This window comes from Myzus persicae, unplaced genomic scaffold, assembly GCF_001856785.1.
Source record: "Myzus persicae strain clone G006 unplaced genomic scaffold, MPER_G0061.0, whole genome shotgun sequence".
Classification (NCBI taxonomy): Eukaryota; Metazoa; Arthropoda; class Insecta; order Hemiptera; family Aphididae; genus Myzus; species Myzus persicae.
In genome coordinates, this window is record NW_019104377.1 from 418,672 (window position 1) to 442,309 (window position 23,638).

Consider the following 23,638-nt stretch of genomic DNA (forward strand, 5'->3'; position numbering starts at 1 on the left):
TTCTACATATTTTTTTTTCAGTAATAGTTTATACTTAAGTAAATCACAGCAACTCAATATAATAACATTGTTAACGAGACATATATTAAATTAATTGGATATTGAAATAAGTAGAAGGTAGGTCATATATTTTTTAGAATTCAAGATAGTATCATGTCATGTTGACAAAGTTCAAATTTTGCCCAATATATTTTAAATAACTTTGAACTTATTTGTTTATAAATAAATATGAAAATTAATATCAATAGGTTTCTATTGTTTGTTTTTTTTTTGATTTTAGTACTTTATAATATTGTTATATTTTATTATGTTAGATAAGTTATTACTCTAGTTATTATATTTTACATCATTTTTTTTAATTTTTCAATTACTACTGACATCAAATCATCCAACTTTTAATATAGAGAGATATGAAAATAAAAATATTAAATTTAATAGATTCTACTTGTTGTTCTACTTGTTTTTTTTTTTATTAGAAAATATAATATACAATCTGTAATTTTACTTAGAAAAATAAATAATATTTTCATTAAAGTAAAACTGGAATGAAGTAAGCTAAGGCTAAGATGAGTATAAGAAAATATACATCAAGAATCTTAGTTCTAATGAATATCCTACGTAATTGCCATTTATTATCCTTATCTGTAAAGCAATTCCTAAATAAAGGTGTTAAAGTATCTATATGTTATAATTAAATATGAATAGGGACTTATTTAATAATTATCAATGAATTTATTTGTAATACTAACCTATTACATTATGCATATATTTTATAAAAAGTTAAAAGGCATCAATATCATTCACTTAGAATAAATAGAATTGTTTATATTATAATTTAAAATTTGAATGATTGATCATAATTAAACCATTTATATCTAATAAATACTAGTACCTAGTGCCAAATAGTTATAAATGTATGTTTATTAAAAAATTGTTACATGCATTTTTTTTTTAATAATATGAACATCCTGTATAATTCAAGTATTCTGAAATTATTCAATAATCAATTAGATTATTATCTGTGATATTTCATTGTATTGCCGTATTGGGTGTGGTTGTAGCATTCATTCAATGTTTACTCTTAATAGTCTCACATTTTAATATTTTATTCTTTCAGTTAAAATATAATATATACCTATTTTATTTTATATATGTATAAGATGGCTCAATCTTACAATACAGTCATCATCATAGGAGCGGGTGTATCAGGAATTGCAGCTGCTACCAAACTACTAAAGAATAACTTCAACAATTTTATCATATTGGAAGCAGAAAACCGTATTGGTGGTCGTATTCAAACTTTACCCTTTGGTGGTAAATATGATTTATTTAATTCAATTTGAAATTAGGAAAGTTATCAATTGGTTTTATTGATTTAATACAATTTTATATGAGTTTCAATAATTGTATTTAGTTATATAGAATATAAATCCTTTAAACTCTATAGTGAAACTTATGTTGGCCGTTATAGTCATATCTCAAAAAGTCAAGTTAAAGATTAGTATATTTTTATAACTATTCATTTTAATATTGTACAGTAGTTATCAATATTGTAAATTTAATATTGGTATAGTATCCAACTATACTTAATTAACAGTAGTAGGGTAATAAATAAAAAATTAAGAACTTATTATACATTTATAGCTAATTACTTAATATTTAGATGAGTATCAATTTAACATATTCTTTTGACGCGTTATAGAACATTTATTAATATATATAGGTATAGAGACCTCAAATTGTATTAAAACTGTATGTAATCTAAAATTCACACTTACCATTGATGCTACATAAATATAAAGTAATATAAATATAAAAGATAAGATAAAAATTATTAGTCACAACACTAATAAGTAATCAAAGTGTACAGTGAATTCAGTGAACATTGTACTTCTATGAAGTATGAATTAAACATTTATTTTAAACGTTATACTGTATAAAGTTAAATTTAACGTATGTTAAAAACTAATAATTGATCGTGCAAAAATAAAAGAAAAATTTTAGGAAATTTTGTAGGATGAACTTCTTCAAATTTAAAAGTGTAACAAATAAATAATAATATTATTGAAAAAAATATTGGTTTAGATGCACCTTAGTTCCCTCGCTGATTTGAAATTTTTTTATGGAAGCGTATGTAACTCGTCGAGTTCAGAACAACTACGGTGCAATCAGAATTTGTAGCCCATACTTTGTTTTCAAATTGGTAACCTAATGGAGTAAGAGAATTTTGTGATTTTGCATATATGCTACGCATACACAGGGCGCTATTTTACTATGCATTTCATGATTTTTTTTTAAATTAAACATACCAGTATTTTACGCTAAATTTGATGGAGCATTGAGATTTTGGCCACCGTACTTACTTTTATGGCAGCGTTTCCCAAACTCTTGTTTGGGCTGGCCCGGTAATTTATATTTTTCACCTTCGTGACCCACCAAAATATTTTATATTTATGATTGTGTAATACAAGGCAAAATAAAACACATTTGAATCATTTCTCCCTTCTCTTTGACTTCATCTTCATACTTAATAGTTTAAATTATGAAACGAAAATGATAAATAACAAATTTAATATGAGAATTTCATTAAATTCTGCGACCCGGTATTAAATTTACATGGCCCGGTAGTAGGTTGCGACCCACTATTTGGGAAATGCTGTTCTATGGTCTAACATCAAAATTGAAAAAATATACCCTTTTTGTATTTTATTGACTCTTTGTGGAAAATTGTAAAAAAAAAATAGTATCAAACCAAGAGCTCCATAGGACCATGAGTTTGAAGACCAAAACCGGTAAGCGTAGTTAAGTACTACTTTTTCCCTAATTTTCCCACCGTATAGGTTATGAGAGCACCAACCTAACCTAACTCTCAAGTTTTCTGACTAGAGGTGATAGGCTTCGAGAATGATTATATCTCAACTTGTCAAACTATAAGTTGGGTCACCCATTAGGTTACCTGTTATGTAACCTTAGGTCTGCACTTATCCAACCCTTTCCCGTTAGACTCAGGAGGGGTCTATCCCTTCACTCCCTAGGTGAGGGAAATAAGTTTCATTATAATGAAATGAAAAAGATTTTGAAAACATTAACTTTTAATATTTTTAGACTTAAGTATGTCATTTTTTGATGAATCCAAAATTTGGCAGTTTTTTTGCAATAACTTCAAAACAAAATCCTAGTGAAAAATTCTGACTGCACCATCGTTCTTAACTTAACAAGTTACATAAGTTTTGATTAAAAAAATTCAAAATGCGTATGGGGAAATAAACTGCATTTATTCAAAAAATTATTCAGTGTATACTTCACTTAGGTTAAACACATTTAGTCATGATTTATTTTGTTTTAATGTGAGTGCTGTTTTAATTTCTATTAATATGTAAAAAGTATAAAAGCATTTGATTACCGCAATCAATTCCCCAGTGGCGGCGCGAGAGGGTTTTTGTGAGACAAATGTCTCACAGCTAAAAGGGGTGGTGGGTGGGTACCGAGTAGGTACGTATAGTGGATAGTCAGTTCTGAAAAATATTGAGTGACACAACGTATTAAATAAATAAATATATAAATAGTCATATTCATACAGAGTATAGACTATAGAGTATAGACATAAACATGGTTTATAAATAATGTATAATAAGTGTATTGAGAAAAGAATTAAGGTTTGGATAATTGTTTTAATTGAAAGTACATTCAATGATTTATTAATAAAGCAGTATTTATATAATTTATAAAAGTTATTTTTATTGTAGTACTCGTAACATGAATTTTTAGAAAGGCTAATTTGATATAGAATTATAATAGGGGGTCTGGGGGCATAGCCCACCCACGGCTCTGTGCATAATAAAAAGGTGGGTCGTGTGTGCTACAACTAACATTTTTTTGCCTCACTATTGAAAAAGTTTGCGTTGCCACTGCAATTCCCTTAGTATACCCTTTAGACTTTATGCTTTAGTTTCATGTATATTCTCATTTACTCATTGTATCCAGTCATACTATCCTGGAATCTCTGTTTCACAATCCTTGCTTTTTAATTTAATTTTTTATCAACATGTCCATTTTAGTTATTGAAAAAAATTGACAAAGCAAAAAAAAATTATGTATCTGTAATTAACATTGCCATAGTTTTAAGCTCAGTGAAAGCTATAAAATATAATAATCTCTGACCACATTTCTAAATAATAATAAAAATAATTTAAAAATATCTATATACCTACCATATAAGTTGTTATATAAATATATTGGTTACAAATCAAATCAAATATTTTGAGAGTAATTAATTACTTTTTTTTCAATATTACCAATGAGCATTTTTCTTTTACTCTTCTAGATGGGCACATTGAACTAGGAGCACAATGGATTCACGGAGAAGAAGGGAATGTAGTATTCCAAATGGCTTCTGCTCAAAATTTAGTATCTGATAAAAGAGAAACCATACAGCAATTTATTAATTCTACATTTGTTACATCATCAGGTACCGAAATAAAATCTAACCATCTTCGTGAATACTTAAAAGTAGCTTATTCTATATTCGATGATAGCCCAAAAGATGATTTAGAACGATTCATGTCATTAGGAGAGCTTTTTCATAAAAGGTAATAATTTTTATTTTATAATAATTTTTTTGATACAAACATGGAAATATTTTTGTATTTTTTATAGAATTGAAAATGTCTTAGTTGACACAGAAGAACTACCCCTGAATCAATTTGTTAATTGGTGCCAACATTTTCAAAATTCTTATAATGGAAGTGATAGTTGGTTTGAAGCATCTGCAATTAATATAGACACATATAAAACTTGTCCTGGTGATCCTGCAATTAGTTGGAAATCAAAAGGATATTCAACTGTAATAGATTTATTGCAGGTTTGTAAATTTTACCTTCTTGAAAATTATCGATGAATATTTTTTTTAGATTCTGAACAGAACAAGTTAAGTGTTACAAAAGTAAACAATTGTGTGGGTTTCTTTTAAAGAAAATTTGAGATTTTATAATTTTGAACATTTAATTTCTGTATAAATAATTTATTCTACATTCAGACATTTTATTATATTCTTATGAGAAGGTATTAAGTTATATAACAGTAACTAGGTATCAAAATTTTGAGTGACAAAATGTGGCATTTCAAACAATTTTAATTTATTTAGTTGTCCAACCATTAGTTTTATTAATGGTTTCTTTCTAATATTTTAGGAAAAGTTCAATGATGAAGTAGAAGATATACATATTAAAGATAAAGTAATATTTGGAAAAGAAGTTGTAAAAATATATTGGTCTGGTGATCAAGCAGAAGTATTATGTGCTGATAATAGCCGTTTTAAAGCACAATGTATTTTAACTACAATGAGTCTTGGTGTTTTAAAAAATGTGTGTAATGAATTATTTGAACCAGAACTTCCTGAGTATAAATTAAAAGCTATACAGGTAATGGAAAAAGTTCTTTGATTTCTTATTATGTGTACTTATACATCATTATTGTTTTTAGAATTTAGGTATTGGAACTGTGGATAAATTATTTTTGAAATTTCCATATTCATGGTGGTCAAAAAACACCACAGGGTTTAGTTTTTTATGGTCCGATGATGATCGTGCACAATTCATTAAAGAAAATAAAGTATGTAATCATTATGAAAGTATACTTCAGTCAGCTACTTTTTTTTTCAACATTCACAAAAAAATGCACTTATAAATAAGTAAATATTATAGTTATTATAATATTTGAACTATTACCATGGTAATAACTAGGGAACGGATTTATATGTAATAAAAATATATACATATATATGGAAGTATAATTCATAAAATATGTGCTAAAAACATCCAAATATGTGGGAAAAAAATTTAATTAAATTAAAAAAAAAATACAATTAAAATTATTAAATTATCAAAATGATTTATTGCATTGAATTATTACAATTTCTTTTAAATGTTCGAATATTAAATGTCGGCTATTAGGTCTCAAAATATTTTTAAAACGGCTAAATGATCGTTCCACGTCAACCAATGTAATTGGAGCATATTTGAAGCGCATAATATCAGAAGGCGATAATTCCAAATTTTTAGAAGTGTGTCTGCCACTCATTATATCGTTGATTGTTTTAAAATCAATATAGCCTGGATTTTTTTCTGTAACTGCATGAATTTTCTTTTTTACAACATCTCCTATTGGTCCGCTTACGAGTTTTAATTTTTCAATCGCTGATTCAACAATTTGCATACTATCATTTAAGGACATATTTTTTGTTTCTAATTTTGTAATTGTATGTGCAATAAAACTAAAATTCACTGAGATGAAAATTAAATTATTTTTCAAGGTTTCATTTTGCATAATATTTTGAGCTTTTCCAATAGCGAAGAAGTTTCTGGATCTAATTTTGAAATAATTTCTTTTATTTTCGAAAATTTTTTACAATAATATTGAGCAGCTAGCAACCATGTGTCCCACCTGGTAATTATAGGCTTGGGTGGTAGAGAAAGATCAGGGTATAATTCTTTAAAAATTGTGGTACGACTAGGAGCTTTCAAAACAATTTTTTTACATTAGCTATGAGAGAATCGACAATAGGGTATTCTGCTCTGATTGTCTCTGCCACACGATGAAGACCATGCGCTAAACATGTAAGATGTATTAGTTTTGGATAAAAAATATTTAATGCTTTCCCTGCCTTCACCATATAAGGAGCTGCATCTCTAACGAACAAAAGTACATTTTCGTGTTTTACTCCACTTGGCCAAAGAAAACTCATGGAGTCATTAAACAATTTTGCTATTGTCTGATGATTTGATTTTTCAAGTTTTTCACAGTTAAGTAGTATGAATTAGTAGGCTCATCACATAATTTGCCTATAACTACATTCCCAATGTACCTCCCCTCTACGTCTGTCGTTTCATCGATGGACACCCAAATGGGCCCATCTTGAATCTCACCTCGAATTGAAGAAAGTTTTTCTAGATGAATATCTCGAATATAGTTTTTTCGCAATGTGCTTTCATCTAGAATATTTTGACCGGTATATTTTTCCAAAAACATTTTGAAATCAGGATTTTGTAATTTAACTAATGGTATATCTGAAAGAATAAGTGCAAGACAAAGGTCAGTATAAAAAACGGACTTACTATTACAAGATGTAGGTGTTGACGAGTAAAAGCTTTGTTTAAATTTTTCTTTACGTTGTATGCTTTCTTTATGTTTTCGTGTTGCAATGTGTTGTATAACTAAAGACCGCTGAGCTGTTGATACTGGTTTTTCACACGCGACACACAGTAGAACTTGACCATCGATTTTAAATGTCTAGTATGGAAATTCATTAACGTACTGACAAACTTTGGACGAAATAGTTTTACTAATTTTTGGCATTTTTGAAATTTGTGTGGGTTACAGCCAAACACTAACTATAAAAACCTACTGCTATCGCATGTCAACCTGTCTGCTATCGATTGTCAATCGTGTATAAATGTATACTATATTAAGATATCTATTATATCTATAAGAAAATTATAAGATAACAAATATAAAAACTACTAAATATTTGCTCCACGTGGATCGTCACAGTTCATAATGGCTGTTTTTAATGGCTTGAAAACGTATGAACGATGAAATGATAAAATATGTTTAAAAATATTTACAAATTAGTGAAATATGTAAAAATATGTAATTATACCAAAATATGTAAAAATATGTAAAATAAAAGTAGCATCATTTTAATAGGAATGATTTAAATCATGAACATTTCTTATCGATTCTTAAATATCTTGTTTTAATAAAAATATGCATTTACATATAAATCCGTTCCCTAGTAATAACTAATAAGTAATTGTAGGAAGATCTATTCCATTATAACATTTTTTTTCAACATCTTTTAAGTTTATTTTATTAATGGTTATACAAAATGTAGTGAATCAATCAATGGTGATCTAATGGTCCCTTAGTCAAGATTTTGAGGTAAATGATTGGTCCATTAATTTTAGAGAACCATTAAATTTGATCAATTTTTTATGCAAAACAGCATAAAATATGTAATCGGCGTACTTCAATAAAAAAATGTTTACTCTTACATAATTTTTATTAAATAGAAGCTGGGTACAACATTTGAAACATTAATTGTCTATTTTTATAACTTTTTTCCATATATGTATTGTTTTTGATATTTTATTTTATACATTTCATACAGTTATTGATATTTTTATAAATATTTTTTTAATTCAGAGACGTGGTTGGGATTATCTGTGTGATGTATTTGGTTTTTATATTTGTGATAACTGTCCAGATACACTCCTTGGATGGATAGTTGGTCCTGCTGCAAGAAACATGGAACGGAAATCTTTAGATGAGATAAAAATTGGATTGATGTATTTATTGAATAAATTTTTGGGAGACAAATACACTATACCATTTCCCGATTTAGTAACTAGGTAAAAATATATTATATTGAATACTAATGAAACATGATATTTCATCTGTAGCTACTTTTAAACACATTTCTAACTAATATTATTGTTTTTACATGCTATTATAATATTACTACCTATTGTTATATAATTGTATTTAATATTTAATACTGAAAATGTTTAAGATCTCAATGGGGTTCCAATAGCCACTTCTATGGTTCATATTCTTTTCATTCTATGAATACCGATAAAGAAGGAAAAGCCAATAGTCAATTAGCAAAACCTCTAGTTAATTCCGATGGAAAAAATGTAAGTGATCCTGAACCATAAAATATTGCTGTTTTAAAATAACTAATGTGTATTTAAAAAATATTATTCATTATTTTTTTTAGATTTTGCTTTTTGGTGGTGAAGCAACACATAGTTCTTACTTTTCAACTGTACACGGTGCAATTGAAACTGGTTGGCGTGAAGCTGACAGAATATTGGAACAATTTACAGAGTAAATATTAGAACAACATAAATTTAACAATGTTTATTATACTTCTTATATTTCATTACTAAAAAATATTTTTTTAATTTTATTATATTGAATTTTATTTGTTAGTTATTATATAACTTTTACATGTATGTTGGTTGTAATAAATTTTATATTCATTAATATATTCTAAAATTAATTGATGTTGATTATTTTTTATAGATGTCTTACTTTGTCACTTATCTACTTTTAAACTGATTTACTTAACTTGATACCTGTTCCATTCGGTAATCTATTTTGTTTATGATCCAATTGAATGTTGAGCTTGCATAGTCATGTAACATGTATAATATTTTCTTCATAGCTTTATACCCATTGATAATTCTTTCTTTATTTTCTGTCACATATTGATTTTTAAATTGGTCTTCCTTGGTGTCTTCCTGTTTGTTTGTAGATATCTGTGTATTATCATATGAGTTCAATTCATTTGTATTGATTGATTGATCTTTAGTATTATCATTGTTTCTGTTTGGAGTTTCAGAAATTTCAGTGGGATTATCGTTATAATTAGAAGACTCTGGTTCTAGATCATCATAATAATAAGATGCTTGATGGTCTTCATTGGTGTTTAGAGGATATTCAGATGCATTGTATTTGTTTTCTGTCAATTCATCTCCAGACAATTGTGGGACAGTGGAAATAAAATTATTCATTGGTACTCGAACACCATTAATTGTTATATAATCAATTGGAGTATTATGATTTGGATCTTCTGAGTATTCTTCTACTTTGTGACCATATTCATTTTCTTCTGGTACTTCTTCATCATCCCCTCCTTCAACTGCTTTGAACTCTTGATGATTGTCATTTTCCTTTTAATATATATTTATTAATAACTTTGATTTTCTATAAAAAATAAAATTACTCGGTCAAAGACTTACTTGATTCACATTTTCTGGCACTATGGGTCCAGAAGTTGAAGAACTTAGCATAGGTTGACTTGTCTGGAATTTATTAGAACTATCATTAATTTTTATTGAAAGTGATTGTTTACTTTTATATGTACTTGCCATAGCTTTACTATTTTCCAAATGTTCTTCTTCTTTTTCTTTTTCTTCTTCTTCTTCATCTTCATAATCATCACCTTCTTCTTCAACAATGTCAAATCCTTGATGATTGTCATTTTCCTTTTAATATATATGTATTAATAACTTTGATTTTCTATTAAAAATAAAATTACTCGGTCAAAGACTTACTTGATTTAAACTTTTTGGTATTATGGGTTTAGAAGTTAAAGAACTAAGCATAGGTTGACTTGTCTGGAATTTATTAGAACTATCATTAATTTTCATTGAAAGTGATTGTTTACTTTTATATGTACTTGCCACAGTTTTACTATTTTCCAAATGTTCTTCTTCTTCTTCTTCTTCATAATCATCACCTCCATCTTCAACTATGCCAAATCCTTGATAATTTTCATTTTCCTTTTTACATATATTTATTAACTAACTAATAAAACATTCTAATAAAATAAAAATATTCTGTCTAAAAATGTATTTAATTACATTTGTTGGTACTTTAGTAGGAGCAGAAGCATTTGATGGTAGAAATGTCTAGTGATTTCCCATTTTATAAATAATAATCAAATATTATAATATTATATTTAAAATATAACTGTTTTACCTAAAACTTACATTTTTTGTTTTTGATTGAAAATTAGCTGCTAAAGGTGTTGTTAGAGGTGCTGGAGGAACTGAAGTTTTTGCAGGAGATGGTGGAGGTGCTGGTGAAGCAGTAACTTTATAAGGAACTACTGGATTTACTTTGTAATTCCCAAAAACATTAGGCTAGAAAGATTAAGTTTAAATATTTTTTTGAAAATCATTATTAGCTATCTATCATTTATTAACAAAATTTGAATTATATATAACTATAATTGAATACAGTCATACAAATAAATATAGTTATTCATTCATACAAGCATACAATTATTTACGGCATTCATAATATTTAAAAATAAACTTACATGGACTTTAATAGGTTGGTTGGAAACTAAAGTCTTTTTGTAACGGGCTGATTGAATATTTCCCCAATCCAAACCCTTACCATTACTTTCCGTTGATAAATTAACCTAAACAAAGTATTATAATTAATAAATAATACCTAATAGTTAAAAAAAAATTAATATGAAATTAAAAGGAACTGAGCTAATTTTATTTTTTTTATCTATAATGATAAATACAATAAGAAAGATAGTTGAAAGGAAATACATATAAATAACTATTTTATTAGAAAAAGCCATTGTTTATAATTCAAAAATTTAGATGGTAATAAGAAAATGTATTTATAAACTTGCCAAAAAATATGCTAAAAGCATAAACATTGAAATTTTGGAATTCATTTTTGTGGTTTTTAAAACTTCATTTATGTCTTGCTTTTTATAGATGTTATCCAGTAATTTATTGGCAATTTGTTGGTACTATATATAATACCATAACACACATTTTACCATATTTTTTTTGTTATTATTCATTCATTAGGTGTAAGTACTCAATACATTACAATATTTTAGACAACACATGAACATTTAAAAAATAATAATAATAATAATGCATAAGTACAAGCAGAATAATTATTCACCTATCTACTTATTTAAACATATGCACGTTAAATGAACACATTTTATTTTTTTGAAAGAATACATTTAGATAGCAGGTATAGCCAAATAGCTATCTAAAATCTGCTGTATAGTAGGTATTGAATAGATCAACCAGTCAAAGTAATAAATTATGTGTTAATTTGAATTCTATGGTAAATCATAGAATTGGCATTCGAAATTCTGAAGGAAGTGACCGTCTTCCTATAATATTAATAAAATAATTAATAACTATTAATATTTAGTAGGTAGGTACCTATATTTAATGATATTATTGCTATAAATTCAACTTATTTCACTAAGTGTAATCATATAAAATGTATAATAATATGTATTATATTATAATATTATATAGTAGGTAGGTACATTGAATTAATGTCCACATAAACCACGCTGTATTTGTAAATGTCATCAGTGTTTAAAATAGAATAGCATAGGTACATCAATTTCAAGTACCCATGAATTATATTTTTAAATTACAACAAAAAACAAATGGCGTATTAAACCAAATCCAAATAAGTTAGTACATACAACATTCACTTTATGTCACTCTTTCTGTTCAAATATCTCTTTACATAATGTTCCTATTCAAACGTCTAACATAGTCAGATACGTAGGACTCAACTTGGACAAACGCCTTACTTGGAACGCCCACATCCGTATCAAAATACTTGCCTTAAATGCCCGATTCCGTAGACTACGTCCCTTGCTTATACAAATAATAAACACAAAATTAAAAGTTAAAGTCCATATGTACAAAACATTATTCAAACCAATGTAGACCCATGGTCTTCAATTGTGGGGTAGTACAAAAGTATCTAATACCAACAAAATCCAACAGTTCCAGAATATTGCTCTAAGGAAAATTTCAAGTGCTCCACCTTTAGTGTCCAAGGTCCAACTATACTTAACGTAAAGACCTTACAATGAAAACATTGAAAACTTTGACAGAAGAAGCTGTAGATTTCTACAAACACCTTCATAATCGTCTACAAACCCACCAAAATCCATTGATAAAGAGCCTCTACAGTTCTACACTAAAACCATACCGGGAAACTCCGGGCGTCGTCCAAATAGGGACTGGTGCCGCGACTTGTTATAAATATAAAAAAAAAACCACCGAAGTTCTAGACTCTAAACATCCCAATTCCCAGCCAAGTGTCACCAATGAGTGATTTCTTAATTCAAAATATCTATGTTACTATTATATATACTATACTTATTGTGCTATAGGTACGTTGTACAGATTGTGTATTCCAGATTTTAAAATAAAAAAAATAAAAATTACAACAAAATAACTAAAATCGTTATTATTTGTTTGAATAGGTACCTAATTTCGTCCAAATTTGAATTTAAAAATATTTTCTTAAAAACTGTACATATTTGCACCAATATTTTTTGGTTACTGTATGGACTAATTACTATTCAAATCTTAACTATTAAAATTAAGCATTTAATACATTTTTGACTAAAAAATTAGAGACTTGCGAATTTTCGTAATTTTGGTAAATTATTTCAACATTTGAATTTTAAATGCTCATAAAAAAAATGGTGCATATTATGTATCCTTCATATTTTTTAACTCCTATTACAACAACTTATGAGAAACCTTGTATTATGTTTCCAAGCTTTTTGACCATTTGATGAAATTTTACTGGCATTTATAGTAAAAATCTAAATCAAATTTCAAATTTCAAATGTATATAAATAACTCTAAAAAAGTCCGAAAATTTTGAAAATTTTAACATGCATATGATAAAATAAAGAATTTGGTGAATAATTCAAGTATATATCTGCGTATATATATTCGTTTTCACAACTAAATAAGAAAAATCGTATGATCAGATACACCTATCGTTATTTTACCTGTAAATATACAAAGTCGTTCAAATTTGAACTTCAAACTGTGTTATTCTATTGTCGACAAGGACGCCTATCTACTGTTATCTATTATTGTTTTTAATTATTATTAAGTTGAGTCCCGAGTTCGAAGGTATAGTTTTGGCGTATATGCTTTATCACTAATCTATCCACTAACAAACTGAAAAACTAAAACATTTAAACCTGAATTTCAAATGCCCATAAAAATCAAATTTCCAGGACAAGTTACTTTTGAGAAATCGTGTGTTACATTTTCAAGCTTTAGCTATATAAATATTGACCACTTTAAATTTGTTTGGCTACAATATAGTTTGTACATTTTTATGGTTTTGACTAGGTATTTTTGTCAAAATATAACCTTCAAATGCTTATTAAAAAATGACTATTTATCTTTGATATTTTTAAACGGCTATAATACAAACTTATGGAGAACCTTTTAGGTATTCAATTCTCAATTTTTTTATCTAGAGAAAATTCTAGAGATTTTTCCAATTTTTCCAATTACTTACTCAAAATAATTTGCTAATTTTCGTTAGCAAATTTCTAACGCTCATAAAAAACTATTGTGGACTACGCTCAACTTTTTTTTAAATTTTCATTAACGAAAACTTACGAGAAATCTTGTATTACATTTACAAGTTTTTTGATGGAGCCAAAACTTTTTTATCGACATTAGCTTAAAAAAAGCAAATAATGATCAACAATTCCATATGCCTATAAATAGTTCAACACGAGTCAAAATATTTTGAAAATTGTATGGTTTATAGGAAATGCTAACACAAATATTCAGTGAAATTTTCATGTATCTACGGTAATTTTTGCTAGAGTTACAATAAAAACCAAAATCGATTTTTTCGAAAACTGGTTTTACGTAAAAATGTCCGTATTTCCTTTATTTTTTGTTTGTTTTTCCTGGCGCTTGTGAAAATAATTGGGAATTTCAAATTTTCACCTTCCGGATACACCTACAAGATTCACTTTCCTACCAGAAAAGTTGCTGTTGAAGAAATTCGAAGCTTTTTTATTGCCCCAAACCTTGATAACAGACACAAAAAAAAACACATCATTGTAAAATCAATACATTCATCACTCCGCTTGAATCTAAAACTACTTTATCCAGTAATCAGAATTGACTATATTCTAGAAAAATTGGAATGTTATCAGTTATCTATTGTAATTACTTCAATGTATATTAATTATAGTATTATTAAACCTATATTATGTTCTGTGAGTGGATCCGATGTCTTCTGCAGTAGGAAAACACACGAATAATGAATTTTTGTTTACACTTTCGTATACTTACCTATAAGTAAAAATCTACGGTCAGGTATTCGTTTTTGAATTACTCCAAAAAAACAAAATCGACTTTATCGCCTTCATGTTTTCCCCCAGATTATTTTTAAAAATACTTGCCATTTTCGATTTTAATCCCTCAAAAGTACCAACTATATATAGACAATATCTATTATCAGATACCACCCTTCAAAGTTAACAGTCAAGGAATTTTTTCTTATACATATCGTATACACCATGGCTAAATAACTATTTAAGTTATTTTGCCATGGTATACACCTCACCGAGTACAGATAATATATAATTACATATTATTATGTAATATGTATTATCTGTTGTGTAAGAAAAACACAAGAAAAAAAAAGTACTTAATTGTAAAATCATATACCTAAATACCTAATATATGTACCTATAATCCTACATTCATTGTCCAGAATCTATGAAAGTCAATTATTTTGATATAGTCTGGGCTATTAATTTAAATCGTAAACTATAAGCTTAAATTATTTACTGTAAATACTTGTAACTACGCTTTTAGTTGTTACCAATTAAATAAATGTACAATTTAAAATTATTTCAATAGTAGGTAACTATAAAATCTATATGGCTAGGTATATTTTACTGACATCTTATATTATAAATTGTTGACATTTTTCAGTAGGCATAATTTTGTTTATGTTAGCTATAAATACAATTTATTTAAGAATGGTTTTATATTTTAAGTTATAGGTATACCTATGAATAAATACAATCTGTAAATTTGTTTTGAAGTAGGTATATATGAACCAAGCTTAAAAATACCGTGTGACTGTGTGAGAATGAAACGTGTGTGATGCAATCATCCATTGATGATATTCTATAATCTACATTTCATGGTTATTAAAATTTTTTTATTTTTACTATTTTACTAACCATACCTATATTTTATGAGTAATGGCAACATGTATTGTATTTTTGTGAAGTACCTAAACACAATAACAAGTGTACCAATTTCATTGTTTTTTTATTTAATAGGTAGGCGTACGACATGGATACCTATTTAAAAAGTTGATTTTTTTAATACCTATTATACTACATTATAGTATGCCTATACCATACTATATATGCAATACTACAGAGGCAGAACTAGGATTTTTTACGCCTGGGGAAAATGGTAAAAATACGCACAATCATGAGCAAAAAAGACTGAAATACCCTTTCTACAATTGTTTACTAATAATAGGCATAATTAGCAGTTAGCACAATACGTCAAATATTTAGTAAACATTGACAAATATTTAGGTTAAGACATAAAAATAATATTTTCAATTTTGCATCAACCTAGCCATGTATTAATTTTAAATATTTGATATTTTTTTAATAAAATGCTGTGTGGAATTTTATTTTAAAGTAATACTATTATTTATTAAACTTGTTTATAAGCATAAGTTATTAAATAGAACAAACAGTTTAATATACCTAATTATATGTCTATATAATATATAGACATATCACATATGTTGATTGATAGATGCGACATAAAAGTTTATTGGGAATCAGAAATATTTAAGAAAAAACATCATCAATATGCTTGTTTTCGTTTAGAACTTTAAAAATTATACTGCAGAGTGTCCCAGGCGATTTAAACATTGCGATATCTCCAGGAATACTAGAGTTATCACATGTCTGTTTTTTTTTTTTTAATAAACTACAAATATTTCATGTTTAAATTAATTTTAATGTTTTGGGAAAAAAAGTTTAAATATATTTTTTTTTAATATTTAAGATAGTCTCAATGTAGAGTTCATTTTTTTGAAAATATAGACATTTCAACATTTTATTTTTATAAATATATTTTGCATTAATTTTTAAATTGTATTGTATAGTTGTTATTTTCTATAATTATTGAGCTATAATCGTTGTACAAAAAGCTAAAAATAATAAAAAAAAAAATTTTCATTTAAATCCTGATTTTTAATATTTTTTTTATAGTTTAGAGGGTTTGAGAATTATATTTAATACCATAGTGGTATTAAACATGTGGTCCACGTGCTTATACGGCCGGCGAACGCTTTCAGTGTGGACCGCAATTTTTCTCGAAACCAGAAAAAATATTAAAAATCAGGAGGTTAAAAAAATGTCAATTTCTTCAAAAATATGAACTCTATCCAAAAAAGGTCTCTTCAATTAGTTTGGAAATTATTAAATAAAAAAAATATTTTTAACTTTTTTTCCAAAACATCGACATTAAGTTTAAATTAAAACATAAAATATTAATAGCCCTTGTCCCTGTGAGTCTCATTGAAAAGCTAGAATTTTGATATGGATATCTCCATTATTTCAGAAGATATCGCGATGGGTAAATCCTCACGGGACACCCTTTATAGCGTGTGTCTATATGTGAGTGTATGCATAATATTAATGTTTTTGAAACTTTGACCAATACCTGTATAGTGTGCAACCAAATTACGAATTTGGCACAGTCACAATTTATTTATTATAGAGTACAAACCGCACACATCATACAAAGGGGTGGTCATCGTTTTCGCTAAAAAACTCGATTTTCGTTTCCGCCAAATCTATTTCTACTTATATTACCTATTGAGTTGGAGTTTGAGAACTCTTTAATAATTTTAATTTCTGCAAACATTCATATGTTCAAAATAGCGTATTCAAATTTACAGTTGCAACTTATGTAAGCAAAAACCTATCAGATGTAATAAAAAAAATTAAAAAATGACTTATCCAAACAAATAACGCAATAAACGAATACAAAACCCAAAAGGTTTCAAGAATGACCTTTTTAAAAAAGGTATGTAACAATTACTCAAAATAATAAATACATATACTAAATAATTATTCAAAAATATTCGACTATATGTATTGTATTGTAAGACAAATTAAATTTGAATTAACTTAATTTTAATCTAAAAATAAGTCAAACAATTTTTGGGGTCAATGAGAACCACCTCCCCGGGGTGGCCTCCTGTTTAACTCTAAAGGTTCTCCTCAAACTATAATATTTAGACAAGTAGGTAGAAAAAGGTTTGGCGGAAATGAAAATCGAACCTTTTTCGTTTTGGCTGCAGAAACGAGCGATGGCGGAAACGTAAATCGAGTTTTTTTCGTGGGTACGACTGACACCCACACAAAGACACAAAGTTAATGACAAAGGACAAAATACTACATAATAAGTAATATGATATTTTATCATTGTGGTAATTTGTACTATTTTCGCTACACCACGTAGGTACTAGGTAGTAGGTAATTAATAAAAGAATAGGTAACGATTATAATTTCATGCTGCAGTCTAGACTAAATAGCCCATAAAAAAATTATGCTAGGGCGATCAATCCCGTCTATCTCCACCCCCTCAGTTCCGCCTCTGATTTTACACCTATACTGTATATGTCTGTATCGTATACACATTTAACCCTCCGTTGGTCGCGCGTTACCCCAATACTATTTATTGTTCTACCATCATTCAGATTAATACAGATATTATAGGTACACCCAGATTTAGGTATACCCAGTGGCATAGCCAGCCTTCCCGGTGGGGTTTAGGTGTTGAATAACTGCAGCCCCTCCCATTTCACAACCATGGATACGCCGGGCGGTTCCATTGCACGACAAACAGAGGGTTAATATTTAAACATCATCCTACCAAGGTACTTAATTATTATATTACTGCCCTAGGTATAGTGTACATCCATAGTTATATTAAATATATAAATATATATAATTTACATATTCTAATAGTAGGTAGGTGGGTGGGTAGGTCGTAGGTATAGGTAAGTATAATTATATGTTTCTGCTATTACGATTTACGGGCAATTAAAACTATCCAAGGTAACAATAAAATGTTTATAATTAATATTACTACATAAAAGAATGGGCGTAATAATGAATACAGTTTTTATAATTCATCACGAACTAAGATACTAAGATACTCTTAGTTCGTGATTTTCATTGAATAATATAATATCTCATAAGTCCGGACTGTCTAGTGTCCATATTATATAGCATGAAATATATCCCATTCCCATGAAATGCTATAAAAATACATTTCAGATTTTGAGTGAAGCTATGCACGTAATGATTTAAGAATGATTTGTTTTTTTGTGTGTGTTTGGCACAGGCGCATAATGGACGGGGGGGGGGGATAAGGACCTTAGCCCATCCAGGGTTCTGTTAGGTTCTCTCGGAATTATCAGAGTTTCCAAAACAGTTTCGGGAAAAACCAAAAAGATCAGAAAAAAAGGGAATATTCAAGCAAAACTGGTTTTTGACAAAATCCTTTTCGTTTTTTTGGTGTGCCTAATTCAAAAAAGAATCTAACCTTAGGTTATTTTTACTTTTTCCGTTTTAGTGGTTACTTTTTAATGGTTATGCATAATGATTTATAAAGCCCCTGAAACTGATATTTGTGTACGCGCCGAGTAAAATCAAGTATGCTTATTGTTTTTCTTCCATTTCTATGAATTTATCAGATTTTGCTCCAGGATGCGTCTATATTCTGTAATTATAACCTAAAATAATCAATACATCTATCGTGTTCAAAGTAAATGTGTTTACAGTACTTCGTGCATTACATTTCATTTGAAATTTCAGTGTGGTACTGGTGTGGTTATTCAAATTGAATAATTCAATCACCATTCTAGCTGTGCTTACTCACAATTCTTAACTTTTAAAGCATTTTGTGACAATTATTATACTAATTTTTTACTAATATTTACCTTTTCCAATTTATTAACTACTTTTAAAAGGTAAGATAATTAATGTGTGATACAAATTCGTATTAATCACCGTGTTGCATATTATAATGATGCGAACCTTACGATTTCTAATTCAAAATGTGGAAACAATTTGTATGCATTTCAAATAATCTTTAAGATGAAAAGCTTATTTAGATAACATTTTGTTTTACTTAAATGGTTATGCATCTTGTTTTTTACATATTTTTATATTATTTATTATATATATTATAATTTTTAAATTGAATTTAAACACAATCTATTAAACAAATGTTCTGTACTAACAATGATTTTTGCGGCTTTTGATTTATTGTATATCTTATGTGTTTTAGATGAAGTTAAAGACTAATAATTCTGCTAAGAAGCCCGTGAATACAAACAAGTAATTATAGATTTTACGAACATTAAAGTATTTTGTGATAGTACTGATTATTGGTTGTATTAAATTAATATTATTGGAATGTTAATATTAATACCGAAAAATATTTGTATAACCTCATGGTTCATGTCGAGTAAAACAATTTTTAGTTAAGATTTATACCTTTTCTATACTATTCAGGTTAAGAGTATCCCAATCTCGTATACGCAGACTGGGCCGCCTGGAATCCCTAGGCAACTAGTAACTACTAAAGATTAGTCAATAGATGTATATTTTATAATGAGTGTACATGTATCATATACATTGCACATTTTGTTAATAAGAACACATGTTCTGTGTTTAAGTCTTAAATCCACTATACCGTAGCTACCTACACAATATATTCAAAAATTAAAATGCATGCCACGAATAAAGTAGTACATAGTGCTGTGCAATGTAAAAAAAGTAATATTTTTGAAGTACAACATAAAATTACATACATGATGATTTCAAAATATGATGTTTGCTCTAAGTTGAGACTAATATACTTACCTTGTTGAATACTTCATGCTAGTAAACAAATTAAGTATAAGGAACATGTAGATTTTGTAGATAAAGTGATTTTTTAAGCATGCCCACTATTTTTACTATTGTATTTTCAAATTTTTGATTTTGGAATTTTTAACTGTAGATAGACTTTATTTTTGAATACTTAATTCAGAATTTATTCTTCATTATAATCTTAAAAGGATATTTACTTTTGTTTTGTAAATTATTGGGTCTGATATTAATCCATTAGCATATTTTAATATGAAAAAATTTACTAAGCAGTAATTATTAACTAATATTAATTTACATTGCATACTTAATTTTAATTCCAGAGTATCCATTAACAAAGTTTAAGTTTAAAGTAGAATAGCTTGGGAACTTAACTTTCAAATCTTGATTGTATAATCACAATATGCATTAAGAGGACCCGACACTGGAATTTGTTATCTTCGTTTTACAAGTGCATAACATACAAAATTGACACAGAGCAGATCGTGTATAGCTTTGTTAGCTTATAAATTAAAGTGAATTGACCTATTATAAAACTTAATGATAAGAATATTACTGTGTTTGTATGTTAGTTTTTTTACGATATTACAATATGGTTCGCAAGGTATTAAATACAGCGTAAATTAAAAATGCTCATCACTTACTCAAAAAATTGAAGTATTGTAAAAAAAACCATCAGACAAACCCAGATTATGAACTTACCATCGGGTTTCATAATAGGACGATTCATTCTAGTTTTTAAACTAATAAAGGTATCCGTGATCTGCTGAGCTTATATTGCTATGTTACGGATTTCTAAGCGGAGATAACAAATGCCGTGTTACATCCTCTTAAAATTTAAAACTTGTGGTTAATCATTTGAAAAAACTAATTTTAGTAACGCCCTGGGTACTTTTTTAATGTCATGCCTTGAGAAATCCGAAATAGTTTTGGAAAATATCGCCTTTAAATTTATTCTGTACAGAATTAAAATCCCACGCGCTAGCGCATATGGTACGGCACATAGTGTGCAGAGCTTGCATTGTCAGCTGCAATGGTTTGTGAAGTCAAGCGAATGTCTAAACCATACTTCGTTCCACTAGAGAAGGTACACGAGTCGCTCATCCAACTGCCCCGTCAAAATGGAAGCCAAATTTCCCCCACTTTTTATCGCTCGGCGGCTAGATAAATCAGCTTCTATTGTGTAGCGGAGTATGAACCAGTCTCTTCGTCCTTTGCCCGGAGTGTTCTTATTCTGAACAGAGTAGACAAATTTTCAAAAATACCAATTTAAAAGTATACATAATTTAAATATAACGTAGTGTGAGCATACTTGCAAACATTCTATATACAACAGTAGATTTTATTTTTCATTGAATTGAATTGTAGTAAAGCATTCTAAATTGATTATAGTATTATTTTTTGTTATATTTTACCAAAATTCACCGAAATATCTTAAAATTCCTTAAAATTAAAACTATTTAATTTTTAATAATTATGTATTTTTATTTTATATTTAGAAATAAATCTCCGAAGAAACAAGCTAAAGGTGGTGTACAAGTTAGAAAAGAAAAGTCCAAAGATATTGTCAAACCAACTGTACTGAAAAAGGAAGGAGAAAAAGTTAAAGTAGAAACACCTCCCAATCCTGAAAAATTGGCAATTCAAGAATTATGGGCTAAAGCTATTCAAAATGTTTCTAATATGACTGATCTTTCTGATGAAGAAACTAGTATTGCTAAGCTATTAGGAGATTACAAAAATAAATCTTCTATTCCGCAAAAGAGTAAAAAACTGAAAGTAAGACCGTATCTAATTTTTTTTATTGATATTAAGTGTTTTTCTAATAATATTTTAATTATTTTTACAGAACATGATTACTAAAGGATTTTCCAAATTTAAGGATACTAGTGATGAAGTGTTGGATGGAGTTTATGAAAAATTAATTAATGAATTCAAAGCTGTTGGTGGTAACGTAGATAGTATAAATAAAGACACCAAAGAAAGGGCTAAAAAATCAGATTCCAAGACTCCAAAATCTAAAAAAGAAGAAGTTTCTAATGATGAAGAAATGGATGACGATGATGAAGTTGATGAAGATGATGTTGTTGATGATGATGATGATGATGATGATGAAAATGAAGATCTTGAAGTTGATGAGGATGATGATGAAGAAAGCGAAGAGGAAAAGCCTAAGCCTAAAGCTAAGGGTGGTTTCAAAAATGGTAAAAGTCAGCCAAATAAAGGTAAAAATGGTTCTAAATTTAAAGGTGGCAAAGTACAGAAAAATAAAAAATTTAATAAGAAAAAGTAAGTTATATAGTTTGTAACTTAAATCTTTACATTATTGACTTATTTTATGATTTCAACTTTATGTAATTGTATAAATTTACAAATACTTAATTATAATAAATATTACTATTTATAATGAATTGTAATTCTTTAATTTTTTTAATTAGTTGTTTTTTGATAGTTTAATAGATTTAAGTTTATGAAATGGTATTTATTTTTATTTATATTTTTGACCAAAAAAATATTGTAAAATCGGTGTAGCATTTAATTAATCTGAGGGGTAGATACTAATTTAGGTGTTTGGATTACATACTTGTATACCCTTCACTTGATGTGACGAGTCTAATACTATTTGATGTTAATTAACCCAAATTCTTCTGAAGATGAACATATTTTGAATAACCTGTTTTCATTAACAATTTTAAATACAAAATGGGTAAGGTGCTAAGATTTAGACTATTTTTCAAATGAGAATGCACCGCACCCGCCCCTACAAGAGGGCGTGCAATATCAACAGCAACGGTCTGTGGAGCCTGATGGATGTATAAACTAGAACCAGCTTTATTCCGCTTCCTGGTGCATCCTCATTTAAAAAAGACAACTATTAACTAAATTATTATCAAAGATATACCTACTGTTTTCAGAATAAAAAAGCAAAGCACATCCAGATTCTCTGGGCAACATATGCCCCTTGGCTCCCGCCAAATATTCTATGATTGGCTATTGATTATTATTGGTTGCAATCATCATTTGCACTGTTGTCTTCGTATTTTGTCATGTGGCTGAATATAGGGAAGAGACAGTCATGCTAACTACAACTGTTTTCTGAGCGCATTGCATTTTGATTCTGAAAACAGTATAGGCACATATAATTTTCTATCTTAGCAATAGGGCACATACTGATACACTATATATGTGTGCATGAGGTAAACAAGCACCAAGATCTCTTATTACTCCATACAAAAAAAAAAAAATACCTGTCAATGCCATGCACTCATTTATTGTAATAGTTCAATTTCTGCAATT

The 23,638-nt window shown here is 27.9% G+C and overlaps 3 protein-coding genes across 6 annotated transcripts; 2 read left to right on the top strand and 1 right to left on the bottom strand.

The window, feature by feature from the left end:
* The first annotated feature begins 15 nt into the window (after positions 1-15).
* Positions 16-9,108, top strand: LOC111041678 (spermine oxidase-like). 2 transcript variants are annotated; one of them, XM_022326033.1, is made up of 9 exons: positions 16-117; positions 1,161-1,314; positions 4,325-4,589; positions 4,657-4,861; positions 5,190-5,420; positions 5,482-5,610; positions 8,203-8,408; positions 8,570-8,693; positions 8,777-9,108. In XM_022326033.1, the coding sequence occupies exons 2-9, from the start codon at positions 1,161-1,163 to the stop codon at positions 8,888-8,890; spliced, it is 1,428 nt and encodes a 475-aa protein (XP_022181725.1). In that variant the 5' UTR covers positions 16-117; the 3' UTR covers positions 8,891-9,108. The 2 variants fall into 2 exon arrangements, with proteins under 2 accessions (XP_022181725.1, XP_022181724.1); XM_022326032.1 differs by lacking the exon at positions 16-117 and having other exon boundaries at positions 1,018-1,314.
* Positions 9,107-11,335, bottom strand: LOC111041681 (probable ATP-dependent RNA helicase ddx20). 3 transcript variants are annotated; one of them, XM_022326038.1, is made up of 9 exons: positions 11,219-11,335; positions 10,889-10,993; positions 10,557-10,709; positions 10,428-10,475; positions 10,248-10,346; positions 10,119-10,181; positions 9,933-10,049; positions 9,804-9,866; positions 9,107-9,734 (listed from the first exon to the last, which is right to left on the bottom strand). In XM_022326038.1, the coding sequence occupies exons 1-9, from the start codon at positions 11,261-11,263 to the stop codon at positions 9,126-9,128; spliced, it is 1,302 nt and encodes a 433-aa protein (XP_022181730.1). In that variant the 5' UTR covers positions 11,264-11,335; the 3' UTR covers positions 9,107-9,125. The 3 variants fall into 3 exon arrangements, with proteins under 3 accessions (XP_022181730.1, XP_022181731.1, XP_022181732.1); XM_022326039.1 differs by lacking the exon at positions 10,428-10,475; XM_022326040.1 differs by lacking the exons at positions 10,428-10,475; positions 10,557-10,709.
* Positions 11,336-19,228: 7,893 nt separating this feature from the next.
* On the top strand, positions 19,229-23,615 carry LOC111041635 (glutamic acid-rich protein-like). Its single transcript, XM_022325959.1, has 4 exons — positions 19,229-19,437; positions 19,758-19,807; positions 21,841-22,120; positions 22,191-23,615. The coding sequence occupies exons 2-4, from the start codon at positions 19,758-19,760 to the stop codon at positions 22,632-22,634; spliced, it is 774 nt and encodes a 257-aa protein (XP_022181651.1). The 5' UTR covers positions 19,229-19,437; the 3' UTR covers positions 22,635-23,615.
* The last annotated feature ends 23 nt before the right edge of the window (positions 23,616-23,638 follow it).

What these genes read in the sequence shown, in the direction of transcription:
- LOC111041678 (XM_022326032.1), top strand. Translation starts at nt 1,152, where the DNA reads ATGTATAAGATGGCTCAATCTTACAATACAGTCATCATCATAGGAGCG. An exon ending in ATAAATTAAAAGCTATACAG is followed by an intron (nt 5,421 to 5,481) that starts GTAATGGAAAAA and finishes TATTGTTTTTAG; the next exon opens with AATTTAGGTATTGGAACTGT. An exon ending in TTTCCCGATTTAGTAACTAG is followed by an intron (nt 8,409 to 8,569) that starts GTAAAAATATAT and finishes AAAATGTTTAAG; the next exon opens with ATCTCAATGGGGTTCCAATA.
- LOC111041681 (XM_022326038.1), bottom strand. Translation starts at nt 11,263, where the DNA reads ATGAATTCCAAAATTTCAATGTTTATGCTTTTAGCATATTTTTTG. An exon ending in ACCAACCTATTAAAGTCCAT is followed by an intron (nt 10,710 to 10,888) that starts GTAAGTTTATTT and finishes TAATCTTTCTAG; the next exon opens with CCTAATGTTTTTGGGAATTA. An exon ending in TGGAAAATAGTAAAACTGTG is followed by an intron (nt 10,182 to 10,247) that starts GCAAGTACATAT and finishes AATAAATTCCAG; the next exon opens with ACAAGTCAACCTATGCTTAG.
- LOC111041635 (XM_022325959.1), top strand. Translation starts at nt 19,758, where the DNA reads ATGAAGTTAAAGACTAATAATTCTGCTAAGAAGCCCGTGAATACAAAC. An exon ending in AAGCCCGTGAATACAAACAA is followed by an intron (nt 19,808 to 21,840) that starts GTAATTATAGAT and finishes TTTTATATTTAG; the next exon opens with AAATAAATCTCCGAAGAAAC. An exon ending in AAAAGAGTAAAAAACTGAAA is followed by an intron (nt 22,121 to 22,190) that starts GTAAGACCGTAT and finishes TTATTTTTACAG; the next exon opens with AACATGATTACTAAAGGATT.